General features: G+C 41.8%; 1 protein-coding gene across 1 annotated transcript; it reads left to right on the forward strand.

The window, feature by feature from the left end:
• The first annotated feature begins 1,427 nt into the window (after window positions 1-1,427).
• LOC124020190 (zinc finger protein 239-like) lies at window positions 1,428-12,950 on the forward strand. The gene is made up of 2 exons (XM_046335523.1): window positions 1,428-1,569; window positions 12,132-12,950. Exons 1-2 carry the CDS (start codon window positions 1,497-1,499, stop codon window positions 12,872-12,874), a joined length of 816 nt encoding a protein of 271 aa, XP_046191479.1. The 5' UTR covers window positions 1,428-1,496; the 3' UTR covers window positions 12,875-12,950.
• The last annotated feature ends 593 nt before the right edge of the window (window positions 12,951-13,543 follow it).

Genomic DNA, 13,543 nt, shown 5'->3' on the forward strand with positions numbered 1-13,543 from the left:
AGGGTTGATTAATGACAGGGTTTATTAATGACAGGGTTGATAATGACAGGGTTGATCATGACAGTGTTTATTAATGACAGGGTTTATTAATGACAGGGTTGATTCATGACAGGGTTTATTAATGACAGGGTTTATTAATGACAGGGTTTATTAATGACAGGGTTGATTAATGACAGGGTTTATTAATGACAGGGTTGATAATGACAGGGTTGATCATGACAGTGTTTATTAATGACAGGGTTTATTAATGACAGGGTTTATTAATGACAGGGTTGATTAATGACAGGGTTTATTAATGACAGGGTTGATAATGACAGGGTTGATCATGACAGTGTTTATTAATGACAGGGTTTATTAATGACAGGGTTTATTAATGACAGGGTTGATTAATGACAGGGTTTATTAATGACAGGGTTGATAATGACAGGGTTGATCATGACAGTGTTTATTAATGACAGGGTTTATTAATGACAGGGTTTATTAATGACAGGGTTTATTAATGACAGGGTTTATTAATGACAGGGTTGATTCATGACAGGGTTTATTAATGACAGGGTTTATTAATGACAGGGTTGATTAATGACAGGGTTTATTAATGACAGGGTTTATTAATGACAGGGTTGATTCATGACAGGGTTTATTAATGACAGGGTTTATTAATGACAGGGTTGATTCATGACAGGGTTTATTAATGACAGGGTTTATTAATGACAGGGTTTATTAATGACAGGGTTGATTCATGACAGGGTTTATTAATGACAGGGTTGATTCATGACAGGGTTGATCATGACAGGGTTGATTCATGACAGGGTTGATAATGACAGGGTTGATTCATGACAGGGTTTACTATGACAGGGTTTATCATAATGTACAAATCTCTATTCAGCTTCTATATCTGCGTAAAGGAAATTGTTATCTGTAAGAAGTAAGAGAACTGGTTATTTAACAATTATTTGTTTACTTTGTTTTCCAGAATGTTTTTGTTCAACTGTGTTACCCACTCCAGTCAGCAGATGGCGATGAGTTTTTCAGGTGATGCTTCTAGCGTGACGTATAATGTACGGGACGGGATGTTTTTTTCACCAACAACAATTCATCTACCTCGGTAGCGTGCTAGCCAACATAAAACCACAACATTTAAGCTCTTTAGGCAAGGTATATTAACCTCAGTGTTTTAAACACACCGTCAGAGTAACGTTAACTAGTAAATAGGCCATTTAATTTACTATTTACGTTATTAGCTATCTGGCTAAGTAACACTCGGCTAATGCTAACTAGCTTACTTGCTAACATCCTCGACCATGAGCTCACCAAGCTACACCCTCCCTGCTAAAGAAGAGGAGAAAGAAGCCCCCGTGAAAGAGGAGGAGGAAGAGGAGGCTGTTACAGTTAAACAAGAAGTAGAGGATGAGGCTGTTACAGTGAAAGAAGAAGAATTTACATTGAAAGAAGAGGAAGAATATTTAAGAGTGAAAGAGGAGGATGCAGTTTGTGGAATGAAGGAGGATGAGGGGGAGATTACTGTCACGTTGGAGGAGGAAGGGAAGACTGGAGATCTGATTAACACCAGTAAGTACTATTTTAGAAACACTGTGTTTCTATCCGACTGTTTCTGTCAGAGTTTTTCTGACTCTGTAGTTGTTGAACTGTCTTACTAATGTGTCGTGTTAAAGACATCCGACATTCGCAAAAACGCTGTCAAGCCACCCACTCTTCTGTTTCCGACTGCATTTTCTTACACCGAGATCATTCCGAAAGTTGTTATTGCATTTTGGGGACACCAAAAGTACATTTTCCAATGCGAATACACAAGGATTTATGGTACCGGGGGAGACTGAGGCGGATGCTCTTTAAACATCTCGATCAGCATCATCTGCAATACAAGTTTTTCAGGGATCTTTTTATTTCAGCTCCTGAAAGGTTTTAAGTATATTTATAAAATACCTGGGACATTTGTCAAGTCTTGTTCCAGCCCATATGTGTCATCTACCTACGTTATATAGGTATGTAGGTCATCTACCTACGTTATATAGGTATGTAGGTCATCTACCTACGTTATATAGGTATGTAGGGTCATCTACCTATATATGCCATTTAGCAGACGCTTTTATCCAAAGCGACTTACAGTCATGTGTGCATACATTCTACGTATGGGTGGTCCCGGGGATCGAACCCACTACCCTGGCGTTACAAGCGCCATGCTCTACCAACTGAGCTACAGAAGGACCACCTACGTTATATAGGTATGTAGGGTCATCTACCTACGTTATATAGGTATGTAGGTCATCTACCTACGTTATATAGGTATGTAGGTCATCTACCTACGTTATATAGGTATGTAGGTCATCTACCTACGTTATATAGGTATGTAGGTCATCTACCTACGTTATATAGGTATGTAGGTCATCTACCTACGTTATATAGGTATGTAGGTCATCTACCTACGTTATGTAGGTATGTAGGTCATCTACCTACGTTATATAGGTATGTAGGTCATCTACCTACGTTATATAGGTATGTAGGTCATCTACCTACGTTATGTAGGTCATCTACCTACGTTATATAGGTATGTAGGTCATCTACCTACGTTATATAGGTCATCTACCTACGTTATATAGGTATGTAGGTCATCTACCTACGTTATATAGGTCATCTACCTACGTTATACAGGTATGTAGGGTCATCTACCTACGTTATATAGGTATGTAGGTCATCTACCTACGTTATATAGGTATGTAGGTCATCTACCTACGTTATATAGGTATGTAGGTCATCTACCTACGTTATATAGGTATGTAGGTCATCTACCTACGTTATATAGGTATGTAGGTCATCTACCTACATTATATAGGTATGTAGGTCATCTACCTACGTTATATAGGTCATCTACCTACGTTATATAGGTATGTAGGTCATCTACCTACGTTATATAGGTCATCTACCTACGTTATATAGGTATGTAGGTCATCTACCTACGTTATACAGGTATGTAGGGTCATCTACCTACGTTATATAGGTATGTAGGTCATCTACCTACGTTATATAGGTATGTAGGTCATCTACCTACGTTATATAGGTATGTAGGTCATCTACCTACGTTATATAGGTATGTAGGTCATCAACCTACGTTATAAAGGTATGTAGGTCATCTACCTACGTTATATAGGTATGTAGGTCATCTACCTACGTTATATAGGTATGTAGGTCATCTACCTACGTTATATAGGTATGTAGGTCATCTACCTACGTTATATAGGTATGTAGGTCATCAACCTACGTTATAAAGGTATGTAGGTCATCAACCTACGTTATATAGGTATGTAGGTCATCTACCTACGTTATATAGGTATGTAGGTCATCTACCTACGTTATATAGGTATGTAGGTCATCTACCTACGTTATATAGGTATGTAGGTCATCTACCTACGTTATATAGGTATGTAGGTCATCTACCTACGTTATATAGGTATGTAGGTCATCTACCTACGTTATATAGGTATGTAGGGTCATCTACCTACGTTATATAGGTATGTAGGTCATCTACCTACGTTATATAGGTATGTAGGGTCATCTACCTACGTTATGTAGGTCATCTACCTGCGTTATATAGGTATGTAGGGTCATCTACCTACGTTATATAGGTATGTAGGTCATCTACCTACGTTATGTAGGTCATCTACCTACGTTATATAGGTATGTAGGGTCATCTACCTGCGTTATATAGGTATGTAAGGGTCATCTTATGTAGGTCATCTACCTACGTTATATAGGTATGGCACGTCAGCTTTGACATCGTTTTTGCACATCGGTGTTAAACTAGACATCCGGTCGATGCCGATGTTGGCATTTTTAGTTAATATTGGCCGATTCTTTTGATATTCTTACCGATATATCGTGCTTCCCGAATTAATATGAAAGTTTAAGATTGAATACATTTACGTTAAAATGTGCATTTCAGAATGTAGACATACTGGACGTTATAAGGATCATAATGACGAGATGTTGGCTGTATCGTTCATGGATCACAGGGTCTTACAGGAGGGGGCATATTTTGGCCTAAAATGACCCACTTTCATCATGATGTTGTCAGAAAGGGGTTTGTGATACAAATGTAAAACATATTTCCACCCCATTTTAAGTTTCTATGTGAGAATTGGCAGAGATTCCACACACATTTTCCGAACCATGATGGTGTGGAATCACCGTGCACTGCCAATCCACTCCTTCTCAAGGACCTTTCCGATGCTCTGGTTCAGGTATCCCGGGGTCCCGGTGCTCGTTCAGGTAACCCTGGGTCCCGGTGCTCGTTCAGGTAACCCTGGGTCCTGGTGCTCGTTCAGGTAACCCTGGGTCCTGGTGCTCGTTCTGGTAACCCTGGGTCCTGGTGCTCGTTCAGGTAACCCTGGGTCCTGGTGCTCGTTCAGGTAACCCTGGGTCCCGGTGCTCGTTCAGGTAACCCTGGGTCCCGGTGCTCGTTCAGGTAACCCGGGGTCTCGGTGCTCGTTCAGGTAACCTGGGGGTCCCGGTGCACAGAAACTCATATTTAAAAAAAAAACACTCTTTGCCTACTCCATAATGTTTCATCATTAGATGCTACAGTCCTCCTTTAAGACTCTATAATGTTTCATCATTAGATGCTACAGTCCTCCTTTAAGACTCCATAATGTTTCATCATTAGATGCTACAGTCCTCATTTAAGACTCCATAATGTTTAAACTGTAGATGCTACAGTCCTCCTTTAAGACTCCATAATGTTTCATCATTAGATGCTACAATCCTCCTTTAAGACTCTATAATGTTTCATCATTAGATGCTACAGTCCTCCTTTAAGACTCCATAATGTTTCATCATTAGCTGTTACAGTCCTCCTTTAAGACTCCATAATGTTTCATCATTAGATGCTACAGTCCTCCTTTAAGACTCCATAATGTTTCATCATTAGATGCTACAGTCCTCCTTTAAGACTCCATAATGTTTAAGCTGTAGATGCAGGGCTCCGGGCAGCCGAGCGGAAATGGAGGAAAACTCGCCTCCCTGCGGACCTGGCATCCTTTCACTCCCTCCTCTCTACATTTTCCTCCTCTGTCTCTGCTGCTAAAGCCACTTTCTACCACTCTAAATTCCAAGCATCTGCCTCTAACCCTAGGAAGCTCTTTGCCACCTTCTCCTCCCTCCTGAATCCTCCCTCCTCCCTCTCTGCAGATGACTTCGTCAACCATTTTGAAAAGAAGGTCGACGACATCCGATCCTCGTTTGCTAAGTCAAACGACACCGCTGGTTCTGCTCACACTGCCCTACCCTGTGCTCTGACCTCTTTTTCCCCTCTCTCTCCAGATGAAATCTCGCGTCTTGTGACGGCCGGCCGCCCAACAACCTGCCCGCTTGACCCTATCCCCTCCTCTCTTCTCCAGACCATTTCCGGAGACCTTCTCCCTTACCTCACCTCGCTCATCAACTCATCCCTGACCGCTGGCTACGTCCCTTCCGTCTTCAAGAGAGCGAGAGTTGCACCCCTTCTGAAAAAACCTACACTCGATCCCTCCGATGTCAACAACTACAGACCAGTATCCCTTCTTTATTTTCTCTCCAAAACTCTTGAACGTGCCGTCCTTGGCCAGCTCTCCCGCTATCTCTCTCTGAATGACCTTCTTGATCCAAATCAGTCAGGTTTCAAGACTAGTCATTCAACTGAGACTGCTCTCCTCTGTATCACGGAGGCGCTCCGCACTGCTAAAGCTAACTCTCTCTCCTCTGCTCTCATCCTTCTAGACCTATCGGCTGCCTTCGATACTGTGAACCATCAGATCCTCCTCTCCACCCTCTCCGAGTTGGGCATCTCCGGCGCGGCCCACGCTTGGATTGCGTCCTACCTGACAGGTCGCTCCTACCAGGTGGCGTGGCGAGAATCTGTCTCCTCACCACGCGCTCTCACCACTGGTGTCCCCCAGGGCTCTGTTCTAGGCCCTCTCCTATTCTCGCTATACACCAAGTCACTTGGCTCTGTCATAACCTCACATGGTCTCTCCTATCATTGCTATGCAGACGACACACAATTAATCTTCTCCTTTCCCCCTTCTGATGACCAGGTGGCGAATCGCATCTCTGCATGTCTGGCAGACATATCAGTGTGGATGACGGATCACCACCTCAAGCTGAACCTCGGCAAGACGGAGCTGCTCTTCCTCCCGGGGAAGGACTGCCCGTTCCATGATCTCGCCATCACGGTTGACAACTCCATTGTGTCCTCCTCCCAGAGCGCTAAGAACCTTGGCGTGATCCTGGACAACACCCTGTCGTTCTCAACTAACATCAAGGCGGTGGCCCGTTCCTGTAGGTTCCTGCTCTACAACATCCGCAGAGTACGACCCTGCCTCACACAGGAAGCGGCGCAGGTCCTAATCCAGGCACTTGTCATCTCCCGTCTGGATTACTGCAACTCGCTGTTGGCTGGGCTCCCTGCCTGTGCCATTAAACCCCTACAACTCATCCAGAACGCCACAGCCCGTCTGGTGTTCAACCTTCCCAAGTTCTCTCACGTCACCCCGCTCCTCCGCTCTCTCCACTGGCTTCCAGTTGAAGCTCGCATCCGCTACAAGACCATGGTGCTTGCCTACGGAGCTGTGAGGGGAACGGCACCTCAGTACCTCCAGGCTCTGATCAGGCCCTACACCCAAACAAGGGCACTGCGTTCATCCACCTCTGGCCTGCTCGCCTCCCTACCACTGAGGAAGTACAGTTCCCGCTCAGCCCAGTCAAAACTGTTCGCTGCTCTGGCCCCCCAATGGTGGAACAAACTCCCTCACGACGCCAGGACAGCAGAGTCAATCACCACCTTCCGGAGACACCTGAAACCCCACCTCTTTAAGGAATACCTAGGATAGGATAAGTAATCCCTCTCACCCCCCCCCCCTTTAAGATTTAGATGCACTACTGTAAAGTGACTGTTCCACTGGATGTCATAAGGTGAATGCACCAATCTGTAAGTCGCTCTGGATAAGAGCGTCTGCTAAATGACTTAAATGTAAAATGTAAATGTAATGCTGCAAATCAAAAATTCTAAGATGAGAATTGGTGTCATTATACACCTGCTTTACATTTCTTACATGTATTTATTCATATTGAAACATATCAACATTAATATTGAAATAATACATTTTTATTTGGCTTAATTTTTCAATCTATTTTTGAGCGTAATATACTCCATGGACATATCAAAGATAAGATTGAGAGTTGAATCTCTGCTACTTGTAGAGATATACGATCCATTTGGGAAGCCACTATATGATCCATTTGGGAAGCCACTATATGATCCATTTGGGAAGCCACTATATGATCCATTTGGGAAGCCACTATACGATCCATTTGGGAAGCCACTATATGATCCATTTGGGAAGCCACTATATGATCCATTTGGGAAGCCACTATATGATCCATTTGGGAAGCCACTATATGATCCATTTGGGAAGCCACCATATGATCCATTTGGGAAGCTACTATATGATCCATTTGGGAAGCCACTATATGATCCATTTGGGAAGCTACTATATGATCCATTTGGGAAGCTACTATATGATCCATTTGGGAAGCCACTATATGATCCATTTGGGAAGCCACCACATTATCCATTTGGGAAGCCACTATATGATCCATTTGGGAAGCCACTATATGATCCATTTGGGAAGCTACCATATGATCCATTTGGGAAGCCACTATATGATCCATTTGGGAAGCCACTATATGATCCATTTGGGAAGCTACTATATGATCCATTTGGGAAGCCACTATATGATCCATTTGGGAAGCCACTATATGAGCCTTACCAACATCATGAATGTAAAAAACTGTATTGAAAAAGCTTGCCCTCTGCTGGAGATTTGCAGGTCAAAGAAGGGCTGTGATTGGTTACATTTCCTACTATGCCAATTGGTCCATCACATTACAACTAGTAGAGATCCTGCTCTGAAACTCTGTCTAAAATGCTCCATCACATTAAAACTGATAGAGATCCTGCTCTGAAACTCTGTCTAAAATGGTCCATCACATTAAAACTAGTAGAGATCCTGCTCTGAAACTCTGTCTAAAATGGTCCATCACATTAAAACTAGTAGAGATCCTACTCTGAAACTCTGTCTAAAATGGTCCATCACATTAAAACTAGTAGAGCTCCTGCTCTGAAACTCTGTCTAGAATGGTCCATCACATTAAAACTAGTAGAGATCCTGCTCTGAAACTCTGATGCTCAACCCACCACCACCAATGTTGTTAAAATCTCTGTCTGATAAATTGTATGAGTATGGAAGTGTTTTGTCTCTGTCTGATAAATTGTATGAGTATGGAAGTGTTTTGTCTCTGTCTGATAAATTGTATGAGTATGGAAGTGTTTTGACTCAGTCTCTGATAAATTGTATGAGTGTGGAAGTGTTTTGTCTCTGTCTGATAAATTGTATGAGTATGGAAGTGTTTTGACTCTGTCTGATAAATTGTATGAGTATGGAAGTGTTTTGTCTCTGTCTGATAAATTGTATGAGTATGGAAGTGTTTTGACTCAGTCTCTGATAAATTGTATGAGTGTGGAAGTGTTTTGTCTGTCTGATAAATTGTATGAGTATGGAAGGGTTTTGTCTCTGTCTGATAAATTGTATGAGTATGGAAGTGTTTTGTCTCTGTCTCTGATAAATTGTATGAGTATGGAAGTGTTTTGTCTCTGTCTTTGATAACTTGTATGAGTATGGAAGTGTTTTGACTCAGTCTCTGATAAATTGTATGAGTGTGGAAGTGTTTTGTCTCTGTCTGATAAATTGTATGAGTAAGGAAGTGTTTTGTCTCTGTCTGATAAATTGTATGAGTGTGGAAGTGTTTTGTCTCTGTCTGATAAATTGTATGAGTGTGGAAGTGTTTTGTCTCTGTCTGATAAATTGTATGAGTGTGGAAGTGTTTTGTCTCTGTCTGATAAATTGTATGAGTGTGGAAGTGTTTTGAGGATACAATATACAGGTAACTGCCAAATAAAGGAGACGCTTGAGTCAATGAGGGAAACAAAGTCGACTGAACTAAAATATAAACGCAACATGTAGTATAGTGTTGTTCCCCTTGTTTCATGAGCTGAAATAAAAAGTCCCAGAAATGTTCCATGCGCACAAAAAGTGTATTTCTCTCAAATTGTGTGCTCAAATTTGGTTTCATCCCTGTTACTGTGCATTTCTCCTTTGGCAAGATATTCCTATATTCCAATGTACTTGACGAACACTTGAGTCAATGAGGGATACAAAGTATTTTGAAAAGCAGGTGCTTCCACACAGGTGTGGTTCCTGAGTTAATTAAGCAATTCACATCCCATCATGCTTAGGGTCATGTATAAAAATGCCCAGTTGACCATTATCTTGGCTACCATGGCTAGAAGAAGAGATCTCAGAGACTTTGCAAGAGGGCTCTGAAAGGAGCATAGGGGTTTTAAAGGGTGTTTGTGTCTCAGTCACCTTATTGAACACTTCTGGGAGATTCTGGAGTGGCGTTGTCCATCACCATCAACAAAAATATCAAATTATTGAATTTCTCATGAAGGAATTGGGTGTCATCCCTCCAATACAGTTCCAGAAAATGTGCAAAATCTATGCCAAGGCGCACTGAGGCTGTTGTGGGGGCCCAACGTCCAATACACTTTATGTTGGGGTTTCCTTTACTTGGGCATTTATGACACTTTATGTTGGGGATTCAATTATTTGGGCAGTTATGACTCTTTATGTTGGGGATTCAATTATTTGGGCAGTTGTGACTCTTTATGTTGGGGATTCAATTATTTGGGCAGTTATGACTCTTTATGTTGGGGATTCAATTATTTGGGCAGTTATGACTCTTTATGTTGGGGATTCCTTTATTTTGGTAGTTATGATGCTTTATGTTGGGGATTCCTTTATTTTGGCAGTTATGACTCTTTATGTTGGGGATTCCTTTATTTTGGCAGTTATGACTCTTTATGTTGGGGATTCCTTTATTTGGGCAGTTATGACTCTTTATGTTGGGGATTCCTTTATTGGGGCAGTTATGACTCTTTATGTTGGGGGATTCCTTTATTTTGGTAGTTATGACTCTTTATGTTGGGGATTCCTTTATTTTGGTAGTTATGACTCTTTATGTTGGGGATTCCTTTATTTTGGTAGTTATGACTCTTTATGTTGGGGATTCCTTTATTTGGGCAGTTATGACTCTTTATGTTGGGGGATTCCTTTATTTTGGTAGTTATGACTCTTTATGTTGGGGATTCCTTTATTTGGGCAGTTATGACTCTTTATGTTGGGGATTCCTTTATTTTGGTAGTTATGACTCTTTATGTTGGGGATTCCTTTATTTTGGTAGTTATGACTCTTTATTTTGGGGATTCCTTTATTTTGGTAGTTATGACTCTTTATGTTGGGGATTCCTTTATTTTGGTAGTTATGACTCTTTATGTTGGGGATTCCTTTATTTGGGCAGTTATGACTCTTTATGTTGGGGGATTCCTTTATTTTGGTAGTTATGACTCTTTATGTTGGGGATTCCTTTATTTGGGCAGTTATGACTCTTTATGTTGGGGATTCCTTTATTTTGGTAGTTATGACTCTTTATGTTGGGGGATTCCTTTATTTGGGCAGTTATGACTCTTTATGTTGGGGATTCCTTTATTTGGGCAGTTATGACTCTTTATGTTGGGGATTCCTTTATTTTGGCAGTTATGACTCTTTATGTTGGGGTTTCCTTTATTGGGGCAGTTATGACTCTTTATGTTGGGGATTCCTTTATTTGGGCAGTTATGACTCTTTATGTTGGGGATTCCTTTATTTTGGCAGTTATGACTCTTTATGTTGGGGATTCCTTTATTTTGGTAGTTATGACCCTTTATGTTGGGGATTCCTTTATTTTGGCAGTTATGACTCTTTATGTTGGGGGATTCCTTTATTTTGGCAGTTATGACTCTTTATGTTGGGGATTCCTTTATTTTGGCAGTTATGACTCTTTATGTTGGGGGATTCCTTTATTTTGGTAGTTATGACTCTTTATGTTGGGGATTCCTTTATTTTGGTAGTTATGACTCTTTATGTTGGGGATTCCTTTATTTTGGTAGTTATGACTCTATGTTGGGGATTCCTTTATTTTGGTAGTTATGACTCTTTATGTTGGGGATTCCTTTATTTTGGTAGTTATGACTCTTTATGTTGGGGATTCCTTTATTTTGGTAGTTATGACTCTTTATGTTGGGGATTCCTTTATTTTGGCAGTTACCTGTAGCCATTATTATTAATTTCTTGGATCATTTATACTTTTTTTTTAAACACAAAAAAAAACATTTTTTTACCTCCTTTTTCTCCCCCGGACACAGCCCGGGATCGAACCTGGCTCTGTAGGGATGCCTCAAGCACTGCAGTGCCTTAGACCGCTGTGCCACTCGGGAGGCCCCCACGGATCATTTCGGACCTGAATACATGTCAACAATCCTTCCCCTCAAAGGACACTTCTTCTATGGATGTTAAAATCCCCCGTTACGGACATTCTACTCAAGTTTTACATTGAACATGTTGTTTTTAACGCAGGACTTGTTAAAGGGCTACTGTGTGATTCAAACGAGTCCTATTCAACACCAGAATGTCACAGTCTGTAAGATGTGTTCACCGTCAAAGAGCGGGCCACCAACAAAACATTAATAACAATGGATCAAATGCAGCCTATGACATTGATTGAAATACTGTAGTCCACAATATATATTATTATAGAGCTCTATTCAGCCTGTAACCATGACATTATCTATTATTATAGAGCTCTGTTCAGCCTGTAAACATGACATTATCTATTATTATAGTGCTCTGTTCAGCCTGTAAACATGACATTATCTATTATTATAGAGCTCTGTTCAGCCTGTAACCATGACATTATCTATTATTATAGAGCTCTGCTCAGCCTGTAACCATGACATTATCTATTATTATAGAGCTATGCTCACCCTAAAAACACAACATTCCATGCGAGCAAGATTCTAGTTGAAACTCTACATCTTTTGTTTTAAATTATTGAGGGATCTGATTTAGATTTAACGTCCTAGCAAGAGAGTTGTGGAGGTTTCATTCAGGTCTCTGTTTAAATAGACACTCTGTCTTTGGCAGGAGAAAGACCAGACTCAGAGGAACCAGAGACGTCCAAACCAACAAGACGACACCACTGCTCCCACTGTGGAAAGAGTTTTAACCATTTAAGGGACCTGCAACGACATGAGAGAATACACACAGGGGAGAAGCCTTTCCAATGCTCCCAGTGTGGAAAAAGTTTTTCCTTGTTAGCGAGCCTGAAACGACATGAGAGGACACACACAGGAGAGAAGCCTCATCACTGCTCCCAGTGTGGAAAGAGTTTTACCCAGTTAGGACACCTGAAAGTGCACGAGAGGATACACACAGGGGAGAAGCCCTACCACTGCTCCCAATGTGGAAAGAGTTTTAACCGGAAAGAATCCCTGAAAGAGCATGAAAGAATACACACAGTGCAGAAGCAAGAGAAACCGTACCACTGCTCCCACTGTGTAAAGGGTTTTACCGAGTTAGGGGACCTGAAAATGCATGAGAGAATACACACATGCGATAAATCTTTCCAATGCTTCCAGTGTGGAAAGAGTTTTTCCGCGTCAGGGTGCCTGAAAAGACATGAGAGAACACACACAGGGGAAAAACGTCATCACTGCTCCCAGTGTGGAAAGAGTTTTAACCGGAACGAACACTTGAAAGAGCATGAGAGAATACACACAGGAGACAAACCCTACCACTGCTCCCAATGTAAAAAGAGTTTTGCCTGGTTAGGACACATGAGAAGACATGAGAGAACACACACAGGAGATAAGGATGTAGGCTGCTGAACAGTGGGACATGGAACTGATAAAGGCTGCTGAACAGTGGGACATAGGACAGATATAGACTGAACAGTGGGACATAGGACAGATGTAGGCTGAACAGTGGGACATAGGACAGATGTAGGCTGAACAGTGGGACATAGGACAGATATAGACTGAACAGTGGGACATAGGACAGATGTAGGCTGAACAGTGGGACAGATGTAGGCTGAACAGTGGGACATAGGACAGATGTAGGCTGAACAGTGGGACATAGGACAGATATAGACTGAACAGTGGGACATAGGACAGATGTAGGCTGAACAGTGGGACATAGGACAGATGTAGGCTGAACAATGGAACATAGGACAGGTGAAGGCTGAACAGTGGCTCATAGGACAGATGTAGGCTGAACAGTAGGACAGATGTAGGCTGAACAGTGGGACAGATATAGGCTGAACAGTGGGACATAGGACAGATGTAGGCTGAACAGTGGGTCATAGGACAGATGTAGGCTGAACAGTGGGACAGATGTGGGCTGAACAGTGGGACATAGGACAGATGTGGGCTGAACAGTGGAACATAGGACAGATGTAGGCTGAACAGTGGGACAGATGTAGGCTGAACAGTGGGACAGATGTAGGCTGAACAGTGGAACATAGGACAGGTGAAGGCTGAACAGTGGAACATAGGACA

The sequence above is a fragment of the Oncorhynchus gorbuscha genome, unplaced genomic scaffold (genome assembly GCF_021184085.1).
Source record: "Oncorhynchus gorbuscha isolate QuinsamMale2020 ecotype Even-year unplaced genomic scaffold, OgorEven_v1.0 Un_scaffold_766, whole genome shotgun sequence".
Classification (NCBI taxonomy): Eukaryota; Metazoa; Chordata; class Actinopteri; order Salmoniformes; family Salmonidae; genus Oncorhynchus; species Oncorhynchus gorbuscha.